The sequence below is a fragment of the Lissotriton vulgaris genome, chromosome 2_1, assembly GCF_964263255.1.
Source record: "Lissotriton vulgaris chromosome 2_1, aLisVul1.2, whole genome shotgun sequence".
NCBI classification, from domain to species: domain Eukaryota; kingdom Metazoa; phylum Chordata; class Amphibia; order Caudata; family Salamandridae; genus Lissotriton; species Lissotriton vulgaris.
In genome coordinates this window covers 1,858,677,880-1,858,701,608 of record NC_141687.1, presented here as the reverse complement: position 1 = coordinate 1,858,701,608, position 23,729 = coordinate 1,858,677,880, and the positions used below count along the sequence as shown (strand labels likewise).

At 46.1% G+C, this 23,729-nt stretch overlaps 1 protein-coding gene across 2 annotated transcripts in view; it reads left to right on the top strand.

The window, feature by feature from the left end:
* CLPX (caseinolytic mitochondrial matrix peptidase chaperone subunit X) overlaps positions 1 to 23,729 on the top strand; it is a 544,085-nt gene that overhangs the window by 337,344 nt on the left and 183,012 nt on the right. For both annotated transcript variants that reach the window (XM_086958044.1, XM_086958043.1), the window contains one exon: positions 611 to 775. In XM_086958044.1, coding sequence (XP_086814170.1) covers positions 611 to 775 — 165 coding nt within the window. The remainder of the gene's footprint in view (positions 1 to 610; positions 776 to 23,729) is intronic.

Genomic DNA, 23,729 nt, shown 5'->3' with positions numbered 1-23,729 from the left:
GACGAAAAACTTTCCGGATCCAGTCTGACTCATGGGGGTATTTCTAAGGTAAGGAATCTATAACTAACCTATGTTTCTTACCGAAGGTAAGTAACTTGTTCTTTTTTTATAGTACACATCTTGAATCCATTCAGTGAACTCATATGAATGTATTCTACAAATTAGAAAAGCAAATGTTTAATACTACGTATTGACCCCTTTAATTGATGTGTATGTTAAAGATTAATGTAACGTAAGGGCTAGAGCGTTCTACCCCGAAGCTGGGGAACCAAGTTCAAGTCTCGGCAGGGACGGTCTACATCCTGTGATTCTGGGCAAATCACGTAATCGCCACGTGCCTCACAAAATGAATGTGTCCTTCTGTAATGCAACTGTGCAACTCGTGCTTATGTTAAATGCTCTGATATTTTAGGGTCGAGTTTGTGCTATATAAAACTCCCCAAAAAATAGAAATAAAGTGATAAAATTGTATATTTTATGTTAAAATACCAGCTGTATACAAGGGAAATGCCAATTGTCTTCTTTTCAAAGTTATCTGCCCAAATGTATTTATTCACATAGGGGTGAATCTTATTTTCTGTTAAGAACTTATTTTTTTATTTTTTAAAAGGTAAGACCCTGTTGGCTCAGACGTTAGCGAAATGCCTTGATGTACCTTTTGCTATCTGTGACTGTACAACACTCACCCAAGCTGGATATGTGGGAGAAGACATTGAGTCTGTTATTGCTAAGCTACTACAGGATGCCAACTACAATGTAGACAAAGCACAACAAGGTAGGTTTGATGCAACCTTTTGCCATCTTCACACTGGTGGAAGAGATTTTCTTAGCTTTGTATGATCACTGAGTGTACTGCCATGAAGTATGCCTCCACTAATGTACATATTGCCTTGGTCTAGAGTAAACTCCTAGCCTGAGTTCCAACATATGTGTTTGCATTTACTCTTCTCTTGAACCTTCAACAGGGTTCTTGACAAATGTATTAAAATGAAGGAGTCAAGCAGCATTACTGTTCAAGCATATTCTTGTATGAAACTTCTTGCTGTTCCTGTAGTATTTATTCTGCTTCACACAAGCAGGACCCGGAACATGTAAACAAATATTTAGAAATACAAATAAATTTTACTCTTGTTTAAAAATACCTAAAGAAGTTCCTGCTCTCCATAGCTGCTATCCAGCGAGCACCTACAGTGCGCATGATTGTCTCAAACCTTCAATCTGTTTTATTTTTGCCTTGACAGGATCCCACTTCATTGCATCATTCTTAACCCTTTCCATGCTCATGACGAGCTCAGCTCGTCATGATGCACGGTTGAGCTGTGCTGATGATGAGCTGAGCTCGTCATGATTAGTAGGAATGACGAAAAGTCAGCATAGGAGGGGAAAACACCTAGCAGCCAAGGTGTTAATTAGACTGTTATTCATCAAAAACAATACTTTATCCATAAAAAAAATCTGAATTTCCTTAGTGTGGGGTCTCACTTTGCAATCCCTCATTCCCTCCATTTTCATTTATGCATCAGTCAGTCGGATACAGTGTTTCTAGAGTAGTTCCTTTCGACATTTCTGGGATTGTTGTTTTCACCCTCTTCTTTTTTTTTTGTTTTTGTTTTTACTACAATGTTCTTTATCCTTTAGTCAAAGTGTAGAGAGACCAGTAAGGATCATGTGTATTAAATAACCTTTCTGATGATACTTCGATTTCCAGATTCCTCATCTTTCAAATGCCCCAGGCAGCAGACTGGAACCAGAAATATCTCACATAGCTGTTCTGCGCCAGTAGGGATGTTGACTTTATCTCTGCCCTGGGAACATTGCCACTATACGGCATCAGTTAAGCCTTACAATGCCCACCTGGGTACTTTGATGGTCCGTTTTTTATTTCTTTTTCTGCGCCCATGACATGTATCTGTAGCGCTCTCCTCTCACATTTTGTCAATGAGTTTTCTCACAGATGCTGACTAAATTTTCCATAAACAGTACCGTGCATATTGTCTCCACCCTTAATTTCTCAGTTTATAATAGGCATATGTCCATTTTGGACCCCCTTGAGATGAGTCTTTGGTGTTAAGTCACCTCATGACTCAAGTTTGTTAAGCAAGTGAGACTCATGCACCTCTATGAAGTTAAGACGCGCGAGGTCGAGCGCTTCATCCCCGTACCCGGGACGGAACACCAATCTTTGTGCAACTCACTGTATAGGACAAAGTTGCCTTCCAGATCTTCACCTTCATTTAAGTAGTTGAGGGAAGAATGACACAAAAAGAAGAAAAGGCATGGGTGATGCTTTGCCTAAGAGAATGCCCCTATCTAAAGGTGACGATCTCTACTTTTTGTGTGGTCTTCTTTACAGCTGGTAACTCCTGTCGAGCATCTGCATATGGAGTTGTCAGTGCTGGGTCCAGGGCCAGTTACAGTTCTTCAGCCTGCAGTTGCAAACTCAAGCCTAACTAGAGTTTCCAGCTACAAGTCCTATCCCGGCCTCCTTCTTGCAGGCAGTGATGTAGCTCTTTAGGTGTGCAGTAGTCCCCCCCCCCCTGGAGTACCTAAGGGCCAATGGAATCTTATTCATACAGATTTCCAGTGGTTGGCACGATTTGTCTCCTTCGTTTCCACTTGGACTGTAACCAGCCTCGAGATCTTTGTCAGTTGACCCTCTGGCGCCTCTGACACAGTTTTCTTGATCCTGGACACCTCCTGCTGAAACAGTTGCTAGCACATAGGCACTGCTACAAAGTACTCAATTGATAGTTGAAGAGGGGAAGACTCCGCAGCAAGGTGACAAATCCAGCTTGTGTTCTAGGCACACATCTTTGGGCTGACTCCGATCTAACATTTATGCCATAAGCCAAACAGAACACAGGTGAGAGTGAGGGTACAAATCTATATTCATTTCCATTGCCAGACATGGCCAACAACTTGGCCTTAAAACAGACCAGTGGATGGGACATTTCTCTAGAGGTTTTTTTTTTAAACCTTTATTGATAAACATGTAAATACAATAGCAGTCATATAGCCACATCGGGTCGGCTGGCAACAGTTCCAATATTCATATCAGGACGAATGAATACACAGCCCTTCAGCCGACAACCCTAGGGCCCGGCGGCAATTAAACAATCATGTTGTGTCATACATTACAGTACAGGAGGAATAAGGTTTTTGTTTTGTATTTTTTGAAAAAACAAACAAACCAAAAAAATAAAGAAAATAACTGCAGAGGCTAAACGGAAGGCAGAGACATAAGTGATCCTTCTGGGGATGGTGTACCACATCCACAACTGTACATAGCCTAAAGGAAGAGCAGACGGGAGGGGGAAAGAGAGATGGCCAGCAATACATAGACAAAATCCAAACTGGAAGGAACATCATGCTAAGGGGGGTGTAACACCTCCGGTGGAGGCTCAAATGGGGGGGTACAAATTTCACCACGATATTGGTTCCACTGATTCCACACCCTCCCCCATTTCTTGGGCCTGCCCCGAGCAATATAGACTGTTTTTTTACGAAACATGCACCTGTCCATGTTTCTAGACCAGCCCGACAGACTAGGTGCCCTAGACGATCCCCACAATTGCGCAATGTCACGATTGGCGATCATGTTACCCATAGTGGCCCACTGCGTCTATGCCACATTATAGTCATTGGGTTCCCATCACATTTAAGAGACACCTTCGGGCCTCAGGCAAAAGCGAAACACCCGTCACCTCAGTCCTAACACCACGCACACGATTCCAAAAGGACGCCACCGCCGGACATTCCCACAAAATATGAAGGAATGTACCCACCATGCCACACCCACGCTTACACAAATCATCTGAGACATACCCCATACGCAGCAAGCGGGGACCCGTCATGTACACTCGGTGTAGGATTGTTAACTGCACCAATCTCAGACGGGCCGAGATTGCTACCTCCTTCGGGGAGGATATCGCCGCCTGCCAGTCCTCATCATCAAGTTCCAGTCCATCGCCGGTCCAGGCCGTACGGAGCTGGAGAAGAAGGTCTGCTCGGTCGTTTATCAGCTTTTTATAAATAAGAGAGATCGTACTGTCCGGGACGTGCCCATCGAGTACTCTGTCCTCCAGGGGTGAGGATTCTGGAACGGGCGTGCCAGCCGGAAAAACAGAGAAAAGGGCGTGTCGGACTTGTAGGTACCGAAAGTGTTCTCGAGGACTGAGTTTGAATTCTAGTTGCAACTCTTCAAAAGACTTTATCTTGTCCTTCCGCCAAAAGTTCCCCACCTTACTAATCCCAATAAGGTCCCATTTATCGAAACCCTTGGTCGTCCACAAATTGCCCAACCTCTCAGCTGCGTAAAGCGGAGTCACTCGAGTGAGAGTGTCTGACCAGCCCATACCAGACCCGCACCGCAACTCTGGTAGGCCCAGTCAATGCCACATCGGACCGTTTGGAATAAAGCGTCCTGTTATAGTCTCCGCCCGGCAGCAACCATTTATCCATAGCAAAAGCCGGGTTAGAAGCTGGACCATACATCGCATGGTTAACCGAGCTCAGTTGTGAGGCCCAGTAATATCGTCGTATATCCGGCAACGCAATACCGCCATCATACCAAGGCAACATAAGCTTAGCCAAGGCAATCCGGTGACGTCCGGCCCACAGCAGTTTCCTTTGTAGGCACTCGATCTCGTGGAAGTAGCTGGAGGGCACTAGATCCAATGTATTCTGAAGCGCATACAAAAATCTGGGAAGGGACATCATTTTGAATAAGGCTGCCCTGCCCACCAGGTACAGCGGCAGTCTGCTCCAGGCTTTCACATCTGCTTTTAAGCGAATAAGCGGGGGGAGTAAGTTGCGCTGATACCTGACAGCCGAATCACGCGAAATATAGATTCCTAAATATTTAAACCCGGTGGATGAAATTTGTATTGGACAGGTGCGCGGTAAGAGTGGAGTATCGTCTGTGAGCGAGTACATGCAAGACTTGCCCCAATTGATGACCAGTCCAGAGTTCCTCCCAAAGGAATTAAGGACGTCGAACAATAAACCCAGAGATTTCCGAGGGGAGGTGAGGTAAAGGAGAATGTCGTCTGCATAGAGTGAAATGCGATCTTCAAAACCGGGGGCCCACCTGATACCCTTGAGGGACGGCTCCCATCGCAACCAAGCGGCCAAGGGCTCAAGAGCCAAGGCAAAAAGCAGCAGAGAAAGAGGGCATCCTTGCCGCGTACCCCTCCCCAGAACAAAGGGAGCTGACACTCGACCGTTAACGACCACCTGGGCCAGGGGCTCCTCATACAGCAATCGGACCCACCCGATGAACACCGGTCCGAAGCCAAACTTCGCCAGAGAGCCCATAGATATGGCCATTCCACTGTATCAAATGCCATAGTGGCATTTAAAGAAACCAAAATGGCCGGCTCACGTAGCGTCTCCGCCCTCGCCAGCACGCCATGAAGCCGGCGTAAATTCAGCGCGGTATTACGGGCTGGAATAAAGCCAGACTGGTCTGGGTGTACCAAATCTCCGATCACTTTAATCAGACGGTTAGCTAATATTTTCGCCAAGACTTAAGGTTCCACGTTCAGAAGTGAAATAGGTCTATAGGAGGTACAGAATTCACGGGGTTTACCCTCTTTAGGGATCACCACGATAGACGCTAAGCGCTGGTCACGGGGAAGCGAACCCCTCTCCCTGGACTCCAAGAACATCGAGCAAATATACGACGCCATTTTGTTCGGAAACAACTTGTACAGCTCAATGGGTATGCCGTTTGGGCCCGTGGCTTTTCCAGAGCGGATGGAGTGAATTGCGAGTGCTACTTCATCAGTGGAGAAATCCGCCTCCATCAGCTCTCTATCAGAGTCGGACAGGCAAGGCAAAGCAATATCCCTAAGCAAAAGATGGGAGTCTTCCTCCGGCCGGTCCGAGACCGGCGCGTACACCGTTCGAAAGTGACAAGCGAACTCCTCCACAATCTCCAACGAATCTGTCACACGTACACCATCCACTCGCTCAACCACAGGCATCACACGATTCAATCTCTCCCTCTTGTCCAACCAAGCTATCAACTTCCCCGCCTTGTCACCCACATCATACAAACGGCCCTGTTGTTCTCGACTCATAGCTTTCGCGGCATTCGTAACCAAGGCTTTATAATCAGACTGCTTCAGTTGCAAAACATGCACTTTTTCACGCGTGACCCCACCCTCAAGATCCCTCTCCAAAGCCACTATATCCGACTCCAGCTGTTCAACCTCCCCATTGTGGCGCTTCTTAGAGCTGGCGACCAGCGACAGTGTCTGACCCCGTATCACAGTTTTAAAAGCTTCCCATAGGGACACAGACGAAGATACGGATCCCACATTGTCAGCGAAGTATTGGTCTATAGCTTTAATCACCCCAGCCCTAGTCTCTGGAACACGGAGATGCCAGGGATTAATTGGGGCGACCCGGCCCCCTGCGTTTAAATGGAGATCTATATGGGTCCATAGCGGGGAGTGATCCGAAATGCCTCTAGGCAAATGTCTGGTCTCTCGCACCGTCGTGGCCTGGGCTGCGGGCACAAGGAAATAGTCAAGTCTGGCTAAGCTCCCATGGCCCACGGAGTGAAAGGTATATTGGGCCTGCCCTGGGTGAAGCATCCGCCAACAATCCACCATTCTAAACGTTTCCAAGAAACCACTAAGGCATGACTGCGATGGTGTAAGAGCCCTGGGAGGATGTCGATCTTCCAGGCCATCAGCCACTGAGTTGAAGTCCTCTCCAACCATCAGAAGCCCCTCATGAAGCCTCAATACCAAATTCCCCAGGTCGACAAATGTGGTGGCCTGTAAACCCGGGAGGACATATACCGAGAGGATGGCAACCGTTTTCCCCTCCCACCTACCAACAATCGCCGCATACCTTCCCCTGTCATCCAATATCGTTTCATCAATCTCCAAGGGAAGGGAACTACGGATCATAACACCAGCCCCTCTAGAGCCCGAAGTGAATCCTGAGTGTGCCACCAACCGGTAGCCCCTCCGGTTCATTGCATGGAACGTGTTCCCCACCAGATGTGTTTCTTGCAGTAATACAATGTCGGGAGAATGGCGCTTCACATATTGGAGTACAATTCCCCGTTTTATTTTGTCCCCCAAGCCGTTGACATTCCAACTCAAGACTCTCAACCCCCTACCCCCCACCCCGAAATTGAGTAGTTGGGTCCCCCAAACCCCACGAAGGAAACACAGAATAAGCAACTATACGTAGCCTCAAGAACAATGCAAACAAGGAAAAAGAAAAAAAACCTTCCCCCCCTTCCCCAGGTACCAGAACAACCCCCCACCCTGCACCCCTGCGATAAACCAGAAAACCACCCCATTCAGCAGTGTGCCTGTCGCCCTACCCCAGAAAACTAAACTACAAGTAGAAAAGGAAACACCCCCGGAGGAGGAAAAGTCCCGAACACCCCGCCGCCCCAGGGCTTGTCTTTAAGAAAGTCATCGACCCTAAAAAGGATAACAATCCACCGTAACACGATACGATGGTAGCACACACCGGTGCCTCTACTCCTCCTGGTCCCGTTGGCTCCCTTCAGCACCTCTGGATTGTTCCGCATTGTCCCGTGGCATAGATAATGTGTTCAACCAGTCACTGACCACCTCTGGCATATCAAAGAAGAGCACCCGCTCATTATGTTCGATGCGCAATCGGGCGGGGAAGAGCATAGCATACTTCTTGCCCAGGTCCCTTAATCTCTGCTTCACCCCTGAAAATGCCAGTCTCTGCTTCTGCACCGAAGGGGTAAAATCAGGGTAAAAGTTGAAGGATGCATTCTCGAACTTAGTGGGGCCGCTAGTCCTCGAAGCCTGCAAAATGGCGTCCCTGTCCCTGAAGTTAAAGATCCACTCAATGATGGGTCGCGGGGCAACCCCCTGCTTGCGTCTGCCGCCCGGAATTCTGTGGGCGCGCTCCACCGCAAAAAGGTTACTCAGGCCCTTAGGGGCGAGCTGGTTGACGATCAGATCTTCAACGAGCAAGTCCGTCGATTGATCGGCTGAGGACTCCGGAACTCCGACTATGCGGACATTATTGCGCCTAGCGCGACTTTCGAAATCCTCAAGCCGATGGGCAAACTGGTCACTCGAGGTCCGAAGAGTCCGGATCTCAGTCTGGAGTTCGGAGACATCAGTGGTGAGACTGGCTGTCTTGACATCCAACGACTTGACTCTCTCGTTAGTCTTGGCCAAGTCCGCCCTGATCAGGCCCACATCCACCGCCACCGTGTCGATCTTGGCTGCCAAGGTTTCGTATTGTTGGCCCATCGATGATTGTATGCTAGCGATGGCACCCATCACATCTCGAAGAGTTGGCTCCTCCGACTCAGGGGGGCCACCACCAAGGTCCTCCGGGGTTTTACCAGTCCTGCTGGGCGAGCCCTTATGGCGCGCAAATCTGTCCATAATGGTGGTCTGAGTCACGCCACCGCGAGTCGCATTCTTGAGGTACCGCTTGTCACTATCAGACTTGGCCGCCATGGTGGGTTGCGCGCCCCTCAGGGGCTTTTGGGACCTGGTGTAAATGGCTCCCCCCAAGGAAAAACCACGAGAGACTGAAATGCAGGGCGTCGGTGAAGATCAGTCAAGCGACTGCGCTCACAGGCTAGCTCGATCACTAGGCAGCCACCTCCAATCTTCGTAGCCAGAGAAAACGAAAACGAAAGTAGACCCCGGGTAGCCATCCCCTACCACAGGCCGTTGTTGTTCAACTACTTTCAGGGTGCTCCAGATGCCCAAGTCCCGGGATGAGCCACGGTGTAGGCCTCCAGGCTTCAGGAAGGAGTAATTCGGGCGTCCGGCATCCAATTCAAAATCTGAAAAAGGCCTTTCAGATCAGGAGAGTCTTAGCTATTAGAACCCGTCGTCAGAAACAGGATTTGCGCCAGGATAGACGTGGAGGCGGCGAGGGTTTTGGAGCTCACAGCTCACGTGACCTTCTTGGATGCGCGCTAAGCTCCTCCTCCCCCATTTCTCTAGAGTTAAAGATTAAATTGCTTTCAGGCCCAACCCCCATACCTCCAAGATGGCTTATTCCCATGCTGTGTTATCAAATTCAGCAGATATCCTAGAGTTGCCTCTTCCATTGATGAAAACATAATCCCACATTCTCAATAAAGTCCTACAACCTGCTCTTCAGAACCTTTACTACCTTTCAGCGAAGTGCTCTTGGACCTTGGGCGGCAGCTTGTGAGAAACCCACATACGCACAAGCAGTAAACTGGCTCATCGCCAGGCACTATAGATCTCTGCCTGGGGGCCTGCTCTTTCTATCCACCTGACCCAGAGAGCTTAGTTTTAAGGCTTTGGAGACACTTACATAAAAGGAATTCTCATCTGGCAGCCTAACTCTCTGCTCTCTCAGCATAGCCTACTTTTTAGGCACAAATATGAACACCCTCTGGACCATGACCCAGATGGTGGTACTTAATCTATCCAACAACCTTAGACACCCCTTTGCAGGGGTGGTGTCGGATGGACAGGACACCTACATGCAAGTAGGAGCTGATCTGGATACAGCAGATTCCATAGTTAGAGCAATGGGTTCACCACCATTTAATGGCCTTGATTATTAATGTAGAATACATGGGGATAACAATATTTTCTCACTTGTCCCTTATTGCTTTCATTCTCGTGGAGATGATGGATAACTTGTATTCCAACCTGGAGATTACAACCATGCATTACATTAAATGACCTTCAAAATATAACTTGAGGTACCATAGTAAATTATATCAAAGAGAATGTTGACTCAATGGGCTAGGTAAGCATAGAGCAAGGAGTTGCTAAGCTCATGGTCAAAGGGTTGTACATCAAAATAGACCTAGGAGTAAGAAATGCATGCATCGTAGGAAGGAGAGGCATATTTTGCAAAGAAAGAGTTGTGTGATTTTAGTACAAAAAAAGTTGTTCTAGACCGCTTATTAATAACCTCCTTACTGGAACATAAATAGTAGTACATTGCATTCCTGGAGAGACACGGGTGTCAAGACTTGAGAATATTCATCTCATTGCCATACCAAAGGTGATAAGCCTGGCTTATCTCCTGAACAGGGGAAATGTTGAAGACACCATTTTGAACTCCTGTGAAGCAACACTGGATCAAGCCTAGTGATTGGCAGAGGAGAACGTGTTTCAAGGGATGTCCTTATGTCCCTCTCAAGCTTTGGCCATGCTAATGATGTGTGCGGGTACTCCTTTAGAGGATTAGGAGATTACTGAGGCTTTGGTCTACAGAATAATATAACATTCACAATAAACCAGACTAACTGAGGGCAGTTCTGCTGGTTCTCAGGCCTCTTTTCCATCATCTTTGCAGCCAGTCCATCCAGATCTTGACAGTCAATAAAAATGTGATGTGGTCTGTCAACAGATGGTAATCAGCTGGGTCTCACCTTCTATTGGAAAAATTTGAAATTTGGGCAAATCAGCATGGAATTTGGGTAATCACTAACCATCTAGTTGGCTCTCGTAAAAACAGGTGCCGGCAGCTTCCGTCAGCATAATTTTGCCAACTGTGAGTGCCATCTCCATTCTGAGGTGATTCAGGTCATCTTTGCTCAGTGGGGATCTCTTCAGGTGGTTCTCTTTACCACACATTGCAATTCCTATTACCTGAAGTTCTGCACTCTCCAGCTTCATTGTGTGTAGGCGTAAGACAGATTTCAGTACGATTCCTTTATTACCCTTGATTCTTTGGGTTTTAAGGAGGATGATCACCAAGACTGGGCCCAAGTTACCTTTATTGCCCCAGATTGGTTGAGAAGGATGTGGTATGCAAACCTTCTGCGCCTCACCTTGTGTCCCCTGCTGTGTCTGCATCATAGAACTAACCTTCCCTCCCAGACACAGGAGTAGTTTCTGTATCCCCAACCTCCAGAATATATGCTTTCATTCTTTGAGATTGAGCTGAGACATCTGAGCTCCCTCAAGCTCCCACAGTAGGTGGTTGACATGATCCTATGTGCTTGTTGTGCTTTTTCCCCTCCACCAAGTCGGTCAGTTTCAGGAGTTGGAATAGATTTGTACCTGGGGCGTATTACATAAGGGGCCCTGGGGGAGCAGCGGGTGTTTGTGCGCCCCCGAAGCATTTTGGTATTATAGAAATGGGGCGCAGACGCTTGTGCATCCCTTTCTATAATACCGATAGCGCTGGCGCACTTAAAGTGCCAGTGCTATCAAGAGGTTGTCCCCTCATTTGCATAGGGGCGTGCCCTATGCAAATGGGGGATTTCCGGGCGCAAACATTGCCAATGCGTAATTCGGCCCAGGTGCGCTAAACACCACATGGATTCCTTGAAGGCTTGCTACTTGAGGTCCTCCAATTTGCGCTTTCACTGGCGCATCAGGGCTGCGTGGCAGGTACCATCAAGAGATACACAGAAGTCTTGTTAGCCATTATCTATTCCCTGTATCTGACATCCCTTTTTAGGTCTTGGCAAGCGTAGGCTGCGCTTGCGAGATTTTATGTTTCTTAGTAACAAGTGTTAACCCCACCCCTCTTCTCTATTGGCTGGCCTTCTAAATGCTGGCCAGCCATTGGAGAAGAGGTTTCAGTGACGATTTAAGCCCGTCTTTTTCGGATTGAGGGGCGTGTTTTTTAACGTTCTTTCTCATTCTTCTCCATTGGCTGAAATGTTAAAAAAACAGTCAAAAACACGCCTGTTGTTTACATTCCAGCCATTGGAGAAAAGGGGAGAAAGAAAAACACGCCCCCCATTCTGCAAACGACGGGGCTTAGTCAAAAATGGCGAGGGCTCGTTTCTCTTTCTTGTTTGGCGCTGGTCTCACTGTTTCGCCGTCCGAGTTCTCGTCGTTAGGCTGGTGAGGTAGGCACCCCGTCCCACCGCGTGGTGATCCCGCGCGGGACCCTGCCCCAGCTGCAAACCCCGGGGTCCTTGTGGTAGCCCTTGTACCCCTCATGACGTTTATGTCAGTTTTCGCAGAAGTGGTTGTGGCCTGGAATCAGGTCGGGGATATTTTATTTATTTATTTATGCAATTTTATATAGCGCGGACCTTACCCGAAGGTGTCAGAGCGCTTCACAAAAGGACCAAAAATGACATATAGGAACAAAATACAAATGCAGACAATAGGTTACATGGATCAAAAGTGACACTAGTGAGCAACCAAAATACATGAGTTAGCAATCGGTGCAATACAGGAGAAAAAAAGTGAAATTGGTGCAAGGTACAAAAAATGTACAAAATACAAATAGAAATATAAAATTGCAATAAAAGGCAGACACTCCATTATAAGAACAAACGTTACGTAGGCAATGGAGGCACTTGTGCAAGTAACTAGGATAAACAAAATGTGTGAGGTAGCAAACAGTGTGTTACAAAACAAAAGTGACGTGTGCAAGTTCCAAAAGGGTACCATACACAGGTATTGGGATAATACTAGACATTTAAACTACCAGAACACACTGGGGAGGGATAGAATGGAGTGGAATTGTCCCGACCTTCACAGACCCGGATATCATTACCCTCTCCCTCCCCTTTCCCCCTCTCCCCATCCCCCAATTCGAGGGCGACCAGCAGGACTCGCCATCGGCTTGGCATGGGACTATCGGCCGCCCCCCTCCCCTCCATGTGGTTGCATGGGCAGGGGGCAGCTGCACACTCCTTCCCAAGAAAGTATGGTGCAGGTGCCTTTGATCCTGTTTGAAGACTTCTAAGGGATGCTGCAGAATTAATAGAAGAGGTTTCCGCAGCCCACTAAACCACCATCCCCAAAACAGCCTAGTGGGCTACCTCTGCCTTCATCTCTAAGGCCACCCTTGACATCCAGGATGACACTGGCTTCTAACAATTCAGCACCTCCTAGAGATAATTCCTCCTCATTGGATGATGACAGAGAAGAGGGAGAAATAGCAGTGAGTCAGTCCGTTCCCATTGAATGGAATGACTACTTAATTCCTACTTCATCGCCACCTGTGCCACAATCGATGGCACATCTCTGGACGACATTGAATGTTTACATAACCTGATGGAAAGAACAGCAATATTTTTTTTACTGCCAATGACAGTTAAACAATCTAACAGTTTTCTTTTTGATTTCAAAGAGCCTGCCAAAAAGCTCTGTATGAGCAATGCCCATAGTGGGTTCCATCTGAGAGGAGGGCACAACAATGAAGAATTCAGCGATGGTTGCAGCCATCTTACTCGAATAGACAAAAAATATCCCCAGGTAAGAGATACTAAAAGGAAGCAGTGACCTCCCTCAAGTGTCAGTCACACCCAGTGCGACTCAAGCTGATTAATTGGTATTAGAACTCATCACCAACAGGCATGCTCTAGAATTCATCAAGACTGCCAACTACTCTACTAAAGAGAGTGCACCCACCTAATCTTAACTTACTCCAGCAGGCAGCCCGCACCATGTTAAGCAAAGGAGCAATCGAAAAAGTCCCAGTTCTAAAAGGGAATGGGGTTCTACTCTCTTTTTTCCCTCATAAAAAAGAAATCGGGGGAATGGTGACCCATTTTGGAACTCCAACAATGTAATTAATGTCTAGAAAAACAATCTTTTTGCACGGTAGCCCTTCCAAACATCCTGCATATCCTCAACCACAGAGACTACATGACCACCCTGGATTTTCAGGATGCATATTTTCATATCCCTATACATCCCAAACATCGTAAGTTTCTAAGATTTACCACTATCAATTCAAAGTCCTCCCATTCAACCTCAAACAAGCTCCCTGCGTTTTTACAAAATGCCTTGCGTTTGTGGTAGCTTCCTTAAGGAAAAAAGGTTCTCCGGTATTTGCATACCTTGACGATTGGCTGAAAAAAGCATCAACGGCTCGTCAAACGTCAAGAGCCACGGAAACCTGCCTAACCTTGTTTAACAGTTTAGGTTTTACTATCGATCACCAGAAATCATCCATTCTTCTAGCAAAAAGAATAATATTCCTGGGAGCGGTTTTGGATACCACCCAAGAGAAAGCATTTTTATCTCCGGCCAGACAACAAATGCTCAAAGAGCTAGCCCTCAGACTCTTGAGAAGAAAGTCAGTTTCAGTAAGTCTATTCAAATCGCTCCTGTGGATGATATCCTCTGCCAAATATCTGGTCCCTTTCTGCCATCTGAAAATGAGACCTCTACAGGAAGAGCTGGACAAGCAATTGATTCAGACAAAGGGATCTGGTACAGATCGCTCTGGGCATGACAGCCACTCTAATCTGGTGGACCAAAGCTAACCATCTATCCAAAGGCCTATTGTTCTTGCCTCAAATACTCCTTGGAGGGCTGTAGATGCCATTTGCAAGACCTTCAAATCCGTGGAAAGTGGTATCTAAACCAAAAGAGCATACATATCAATTGGCTGACTCTCAAAGAATCTATTTAAGTCTGAGTTTTCCTGGCAAGAATAACAGGCTCTTCATTGTTCGTTTGCACAGACAATGCCACCAGCATGCACTATGTGAACAAGCAAGGGGGCACAAGATCGCTAGTCCTTTTCAACTAAGCTCAAGAAATCTGGAATTAATTATGACTCGCAGGATAACACTTCGGGTGGAACATGTTCCTGGGACGATCAACATCTTAGTGGACATGCTAAGCAGAAAGGGTAACAGCTGCATCAGTCTGCTCTGAACAAGATCTTCTCTCTATAGTGCAAGCCGGCACTAGAACTCTTTGCTACGAAATATAACCTAGAAATGCCAGTTTTATGCAAGCTGGCATCCATATCCAGGGTCGTGTGGGATTGCTTTTTCGATCAGATGGTAAGGGATCTGTGCATACGATTTCCCTCTGCCTCTTATACCCAGGATTCTCAGCAAGATGAAGACAGAACAGTGTGGTGTATTCCCGATAGCCCCCTGATGGCCCAAACAGCATTGGTTCACGGAGCTGCTCCTGTTATCAGAATTTAACTTCATTCACCTGAAACCCTCCAGGATGCTCTTGACGATGAACCAAGACTGACTTCTCTCCCGACCTGACTTCTCTCCACTTATCCGCTTGGCTCCTGAATTCACAGATCTGTATATCGCTCTAGACTGCTGAGACATTATTTCAAAAGCCAGAGTGGGGACCACTACAAAAACATAAATTGAAATGGAAACCTTTCTGTCTATGGTGCTAAAGTCAAATGTTCATCCTATTTAAACATTGCCAGAACAAATACTACCTTTTCTCTTTTTACTGGCAAAATCAGAATTAGTCCGTGCATCAATTAATGTACACCTGGTTTCAATATCAAGATATAGACGCTCTTCAAACTCTGTCTTTGTGGTCTAATAAGCTCATTAAACAATTCATTAAAGAGCTAGTTAGGGTTTTCTCTCCAATAAGGGCTCCTCCTCCTGCATGACAGCTGAATGTAGTGCTCACATAGTTGATGAAGAATCTATTTTAACCCATGCACAAAGTGGACCTCACGTTCCGATTATGGAAAGTAGCATTACTGCTGGTGTTAACATCCGCCAGAACAGTGAGTGAAATACAGGCCTGTACGATTATGCATTTTACAGAGGACTCTGTTATGCTCAGAACCAATCTGAAATTTATCCCCAACATTTTTATCCTAATGAGCCTGTGGTACTAAGAACTTTCTTTCTAAATCCTCAGTCAGCAGTGGAAAGATAACTGCATACACTAGGCTTCGAAAGATGTCTAAAATTTTATTTGCATCACACCAAACCGTTCAGAAAAACAGATCAACTGTTGGTAACAAATAGAAATAATCGTAAAGGTGCCCAAGTCACAAAGGCAACCATTTTTCGAATGATCTCAGCTGCTTTCCAGTTCTGTCATTCCAAAGGTGGCAGACCATTGGCAGCTAAAGTCAAGGCGCATTCCACTAGAGAGCTTTCTACTTTAACTACATTGTTGCTGGAGTGCCTCTCGAAGTTATGTTATGCTGCAACATGGAAGAATGTGCATACATTCAGGCAGCATTATTGCCTGGAATAGGCACAACACAGTGATGCGTCTATTGGACAGGCGTTGCCACGTCATTTATTTCAATCAGGTGAGCTGGTTTTGGTTACATGTGTTTGCTTAAAATGTTTATATATACCCACCCATTGTTGCAGAGAGTTGATGAAATGATCCGGTTGAGAGCAAAATTCAAACTCCAAGTAAGTTCCTTGGGGGTTTTAAGCCATTGTATATGCGAAGCTCTTTTAAGCATGTAACAGCTTTGATTCCCTGAGAGAATTGAGTTGGAATCAGATTAAATATGTACCGCCGAGGCTGGGTCCCTGCATTATAACCGCGCCAGTTACGAGGAGTATTAAAGAAAGAAAGGCTCATGGTGAAGTGCCTCACTGGCGAAGCAGTGTTTTGGGCTGCAAGAGGAACTGTTCTGCACATTGAGTGGAGTAATGCGTAGGGACACTGGCAGTCAAGCGCCGAGGTAACCCATGCTGGAAAGCGCAAGTGATTTGGCTTGTCTCCTGCCATTAACATGCATCAGCGATGCTGTTTGAACATCGTTAAGACTGCATACACTCTGAAACTGCTGCTGTGCACCCCGATGAAACGGGTGAACCAACAGGGACTTTGGGGTAGATAGAGTAAAGAAGCAACAGAAAGGAGGAGATAGGTACTTACCACTTCGGACATTGGAGTCCAGTTAGATCATTAATCTGAAACCGTAGAACCAAATAGGCTCAACATGAGTGAAGAGTTGGCAGTGCACCTAGATCTTTAATGTATATTGAAACCGGATCCCTTCACCCTGATGCATTATTCTCATCTTCCTGCTTTTTAACTCCTTCCTTGTCCCTTTTCCGCTAAAGCTGATAGAACTAGATTGAAGTAACTGAAAATGTCCAGCCTGATTTTAATTTTTCATTTATTGCTGCTCACTTCCTCACTTTACGGTTAATTCAGCACGTCAGCATAAGATAAGAAGTTTTCTTCCCTTCCTCTTGTGTTTTTATGCCAAGTCAAATCTTTTGAGAATTAGCTAACATGATTTAATGCACATGTTGACCTACATGATTTTTCTCATGGTATATGGGGGTTGATAGATATGGCCCACAAGGACAAGATTGAGTGTGGGGAAAATGGGCATAATATGTATGTAATGAGCATTTGCTGTGCCAGAAGGTTAATGAATTTTCAACAGATAACTGTGGATTTAGCTGTCCACTGGGTTAGATCGGATTTTAACAATAATTATGGAGTGCAGTCTTTCATGCTCCTTGTATCAGAGGGTTTTTCTTGCATCCCTTGCTCCTTGCTCACTCCTGGCGCCCTTTGTTCTCCGCCATACTACTTTTGCTCAAAATTAATGTTTTTGGAAGAACCTTAAAAAAGGTCCTAAGTTAAGGGGTGACCTTAATCCTCTGCTCAGGGATAGGTTTTATTTTCAATACTTTTTATAGCTTGAAGAGCACGAGGCACTGGTTTTTCCCTTGCTGAAGGTCTTGCCCTTTCAATTTCTTTTACCTCTCCCCCTTCCTCATCCTCCTTAAGTGCAATTCCACCTTAGTCGGGATTTACCAGCCCTCTACCTCTCTCTGCACTCAAAGTGTATCTCGAGATCCCTCTAGTCCCCTCCCAACCTCTGTTTTCCTCCTGCCCTTACCGCATTTTGATCTTGTATGCTCTGTAGCTATGCACCCTTCCAGGGACTGAATCTGGAGTGAATGTCGAGTTATCTGGCTTGAATCCTCCAGGCTGTCAGATTCAGTCTGCTCCTTGTTCCTGACAGCGTCTCCGTTGTCGCTATCTCACTGTCCTGAAGGGGATCCTTGTGGAAGCTCGCCGCCCTATGCGCAGCCCCCGTGCCACTGCCGTGATTGCTGCAACCCAACATGGTCCGCTCACAAGACGCTGTTGCCCCCTGACAGTCCAGATAAAGTAATTTCCCTCAAGGTGCAGCTTTCTTTTTACCCCCAATATGAGAGCTGTTTCCAGCTGTTTCCTTCAGGCTCCTATTAATGTATTTACACCATGCAGCACGCGTCTAGCAAGTTGCCATGTTGAAGCACTTCTTCTTCTGGACTAAGGATATGAGCCCAAATCGGTATCAGGTTCTTGCCTCTGATACGCTAGCTGCCTCTGTGGGGTGTGGGGTGTCCTAATTCTGAGGAGGTGGAATCAGAACCAGAAACATCAAAAGGCTCTAGCTCTAATACTGACACGAAACAGCTTAGAACTGTGGGGTACCAGAAAGAGAGAAAAGAAGGCAAGGGTGTTGCGTAAAGTTCTAAAAATGCAAATAAGGGGGACCCCTCAATTGGAGCTCTTCTAGCAGCCCTTACCACTGAAATAAAAAGCGGATTTTAAGTCTAAGACAAATCCGAGGGAGATAAAGTCAGATTTTGAAACCCTGGAAAGGAAGATTGATGACTTGAGCAACAGAACAGCAACCCTAGAAGGGGAAGTAAGAGAGCTCAGAGAGGCAGTGCAAACTAGCAGCGCTGAGATAGAGGTGCTAAAATTGAAAGAGAGAGAGCAGTAAGACTGGGTGGAAAGGCTGGAAAACTTCCAGAGACTGAACAATTTGAAGATCTTAAGGGTCCCGGAAGGCAAGGAGGGGGATGACATTAAATCCTACATAGTCCAACTGATTAATAGAGAGCTACAGTTGGAGGAATCAGAGCAGGAGATTTCTAAAGACATTCAGAGGATTCATAGAAACTCCTTTAGACTAAACACAAATAGGATTAAGCCTAGGAGAATATTGGCGAATTTACTCACACATTAACAGAGAAGATTCTGTCTAAAGCCTTGAGCAAGAAGTCGATTGAGGTGGACGGGGTTAAGTATGATTTGAAATCTGATTTGTCGAGCATTCCCTCCAAAAGGCGAAGGAAACTAGGGAGAAGGATTTAGCCACTAAGGAGGTTGGGTGCCTCAGGTTAGCTGACGTTCCCTGCGTATTTGAAGATGATGTTCAACAATTAGATGCACAGATTTCACTTGGTTGAGGAGGAAGATGAGTTTATTGAAAGTTTGCAGCAAGGAGGCTAGTAACTTTGGCATAGGAATCCGAACATCCCAGTATGACTGTGCATTCATTATTTTTTTTATTAAAAAAAGAATTTTGGGCTGTTTCATACTTTTCTCTTTAAATTTCCTTTCTTATTTATCAATAATCACTCAAATTTGACGCACACTTCAGGGGGCACCCATAGGGCTCAGCCATGAAGTGTCGGAGTTGGGTTTTCCAGGGTGGGGGGGAGGGGGACAGGGAGCACTGGGTGAGGAGCATGTGGGAGAAAAAAAATCCTCAGAAGCCTCATTAACGCTGAACTTACACTTAGAATTAGTCTATAAGGGTGATGGGTGAGAAACGAGAAAATGCTATACATATTTTTCCTGGAATTTGAAAGGGCTTAGGGTGAGGGGGAGATGAGAGAGAGTACTGCAGCATTTAAAGGATTGCCCTGTGCAGATTATTATTGTACAGAAAACACATTTGCGGAGAATGAGGGCCAGGAGATCTTTAAGGCAAAAAAAATTGATTTATCAAGCAGTAAGTACAGGGCATTCAACCGGGACAAAGGGGGTGGGTGTTCTGGTGAAACATGAGGCAAAAATCTCTATAGAAGACCGTGTCTCGGATAAAGCGGTAAGATGCCTTGTGATAAAACGGAAGATTTCAGGGCACAATCTCACGTTGGTGTGGTAGTACGGTCCAAATCAGGATGACACTGTCCTTTTAGAAGAACTGTTCACTGAATTACTGAATTTTTCAGACCTGATTATTATGGCAGGGAATTTTATTGCCGTTCTGGATAATACTTTGGATGGATCTACAAATAGCAGGGATTCAGTAAATCCCAAAATGTCAGTGCTGATTAGACAAATGATGGAGAAGTTGGGCCTGTGCGATATTTGGCATCAGAGGGCTGTGCTTCAGAAAGGTTACACATTTTGCAAAAAGAAGTACAGTTATCAGTCAAGGATTAATTACTTCTTAATAGACAGCAGTTTGAAGGATTGGGGACAAGAAATTAACCATGTGGGGGTACACTTGTCAGACCACTCGGCAGTGATGCTCCACTTAAGCCTAGGCGAGGGGGTTGGTCAATCTAGATGGACACTGGACCGCACAATCCTATTAGAGGAAGAAGTCACAAATGTATTAAATAGGGAGACAAAAGAGTTCCTTGAAAATAATCTGGGATCCTCTTCAATATGTATGGTATGGGATGCATATAAGGCCTATTTGAGAGGCAGATTAGGTGCTCTATCGGCTGCAAAAAGGCGGCTATACCATAAAGAAGTTGGGACGATAAAGGAGCAAATGCGTACAATAGAAAAATAACTGGTCAATCCAAAAATAATCCAGGTGGACCATGAAGTTTTACTATTGGAAATAACAGAAATAAAATCAAAGTTAACTGCAATATTACAGGACAGGGTTAGTAAGAGATGGGAGGTCAGTCGATTGGCCCTCTTTGAATATGGCGAAGGATGCAGTAAGTTGCTGGCATTGAAAGCCAAAAATGAGCAGGTGAGAAATCCGGTAAAACAGATTAGGTGTGAGCAAACAGGGACCCTACTAGGTAATTATAAGGGGATCACACAAACCTTTTTTCAGTTGTCATGTCATGTCAGATGTTTTTATATAGCGCAGCTTATCACTGTGAGGTCTCAAGGCGCTTGCAACCAAAAGGTTGACAACGTTTGAAGCTACTGTAGTAGGTATCGGAGGTTATTTGGAAAAAGCCACGTTTAGAGAGTTTTACGGAATTGTTTATGTGCAGTGATGGATAAAAGGTGGGGGGGGCAATTTGTTCCAAAGCAATGGAGCAAGATAGGAAAAGGAACGATGGCCGTTACGGAAGGTATGGACACGTGGTTGGATCAGAAATGATTTGTTGCTAGACCTTAAGGGTCTTTTAGGTACATACCAGTTGCGTTTCTTTCGAAGGTATTTAGGACCAGTGTTCTACAGAGTCTTGTTTGTCATACTCAAAATCTTAAAATGGCTTCTCAGACGAACAGGGAGCTTGTGGAGTTTTTTCAGGCAGGGAGCACAGGCTGTTCTGGGAGGAAGATTCAGGACCAATCTGGCTGCAGCATTCTGGGGGGTCTGCAGCTTTGAAAGCAGGTCCTCGTTGAGTGCAGCATACAGGGCATTGCCATAGTCGAGAAGGCTGCTGATAAGGCCCTGTACCAGAGGTTTCCTGGCTTCAATAGGAAGCCACTTGAAGATCTTCCGAAGATTGCGCATGATTTCATAACAGATTCCTGTGACCTGGTTGACATGATTTTTCATGGATAGGGCACAGTCTATCGTTATTCCCAGGTTACGTACTGCTGATTTTGGGGAGGGACATGCTCCCAATTCCGGAGGCCACCACTCATGTTGAAGGACTGGGTTTTTCTAAGACCCAGCGGTGCCAGGGGACAACACCTGTTCCGGCGTACAAATGACAGAGATACGGGACACTTCCTTCGGCGTCAAAGATCTAGTTTTATTTACTGCCGGGAACACAGAAGTCACAAGAAGTACATAGCATGTAGGTTCTAGGAGACTGCTTCAAATTGCATCTGTGGATCGTTCCTTTTATACAGTTTTTCGTCATAGAACAACATGGCAAACAAAAGGTTACAACCCAGCTCCCACAGTAAATTTCATAGGGGGTTGCTTTCATGTATTCAAGGTCCCGGAACATAATTACAGTAGCATCGCCGGTTCCCAACTAAAAAAGTACATCTTCCCACCATTAGTGCATTCCATTCCGGCTGTAAACGAGTTAAGGAAGAGTCAGAAACAGGTGCAGAGGAAGACAAAGATAACCAACAGATTGAAAAGAGTGTAAGGGGGGGTGATATCGGAAACACGATTGCAGGATCAAAGGAGACGTGCCTAATGAATGCATGGCTGAGACAATAGACCGACACGGCAAGATGAGCCTCGAGCGGGGCCATCTGCCTTTGCAGTGTCATCCCCCTCGCCATAAAGACACCCTCAAAGGAACACGTGTCTTCCGCAAGAGTTTGGGAATCCCAGGGTCACGAAGCGGACAGTGTCCGTTCGCTGGCTACTTGAGGGCAAGAAACAAAATGGATGCCGTATCTAAAATGGAACCCGTGGGTTCAGATGAAGAAACCCACGAAACAGACGAACGGTTTAGGTTAGCATAGCGAAAACGCGTACACCCACTAAACTCGTCATTTGCGGTTCATAGATACCAGACTCGACCATATTCGAGCGAGTTGAAAACACCACTTACAATTGTCACAGAACCTCAGACGCTCCTTTTGCCCTCATGTAGGCAAGCACTAGTCGATATCGGAATCGATCTCGATATTCATCAGACCATCCAGATGTTGCTGCAACATTATTCTATCCATAAGTGCTTCCTTGGTAACAGATGGCCGTCTTATACACGTCGTAGCACAGAGGCCACATAAGGCAGGACCACACTGTACACAAAGACAACACCTGAACAGGAATGCTACAACAACCCCAATGATCATCAGAATTTTCCAACCCCACGTCGACATCAGGCCCCAAAACCATCCTAGTAGCGTCCAATCACCTACGTCCACGTGTATGGACTCGGAGATCTTATGCAACTTCGAGATGGCTTGATAGACAGTTGGAGCGTTATCAGGAATGAAAATGCAGCAACTTGAATGGACCACCTTACATACTCCACCTCTATCTGCAAGGACAACGTCTAAAACCATACGGTTTTGTAACGTCATAAGCCTGTCAGCCTGAAGCTCTGCTGTGATGTTACCAAGGGCACTTGCAGTAATATTAGCGGTCGATTCCACCACTCGAGTCAACTGTCTCAGGTTCCTACTATTGATCATAGGTCCCCAAAACGGCAAGAAACCCTTAAAGAAGTCTCCTGCTTCTTGACCGGCAGTGTCCTCTTCGCTAATCACGCCTCTCACAACTCTGGTCTTGTGATGATCCGACCCAACAGTGAAGGTCGGCGGCAACAGATTCGCAATATAACATGTGCCTGAGAAGTCACGAGGCAATCATGTATATGCGCGGTCGTAACAGACAAAGTATGTACCCTTGGCAGTCAAAAGAACAGGGGAAGAGGCCGTCGGAAAAACATACGTTTCAGTACAGGCAGTCCTCCCAAGCTGAGCTCGCGGGCTTCGGCCAAGACCTTTCAGACAGAAATTACCGAGATGGGGTACGATCCAGATCGGAGACGGGCTTTTAAGCTGCCGATCACCCACTGACATGCTGTACTCAGCCTCACTCAGATCTCTGTATGCTCGCACCTCTTCCTCTGGGATAAGCGATGCGTCGAAGATATCCCTATCTAAATCGGCAATCGCTCTTGCCAAAGGCTTGTGGTACGGGCCAGGACCATGATCTGCAGTGCGTGGCTCTCGATGGGGGTAGGAATCTAGTGCGCTACGAAACATTGTTTGGAATGCTCGAGCTGAACCCTGGGAACTGTAAGGAAGGACCAAGTACGGAATTCCCCTATCAGTGGTATGTGGCATTAAACCACACACCCAACAGTTGGTAGTATTCATCACCAACTGATGTTGATGAAGAAGCTGGCCAAAGGAGTTGTTCATGAATTCCGCACGTCTAACCTGTTCGTGTTGAGGTAAAAGGTGAAAAGAATGAGGAGAAACAGTGGAAGTAGGTTTTGGTTCAGAGGGAAGGGTAGGTGAAACAGAAGGCAAGAACGATTGTATTCCATAATATACCCCACCCACCAGTAACATAGGAACAGTTAGGAACAGTAGGAACACCTGAAACAGAAAGCATTTGGTATGTACAACCCTATGCAGTAATGATCTTTGCGCAAGATTCTTCTC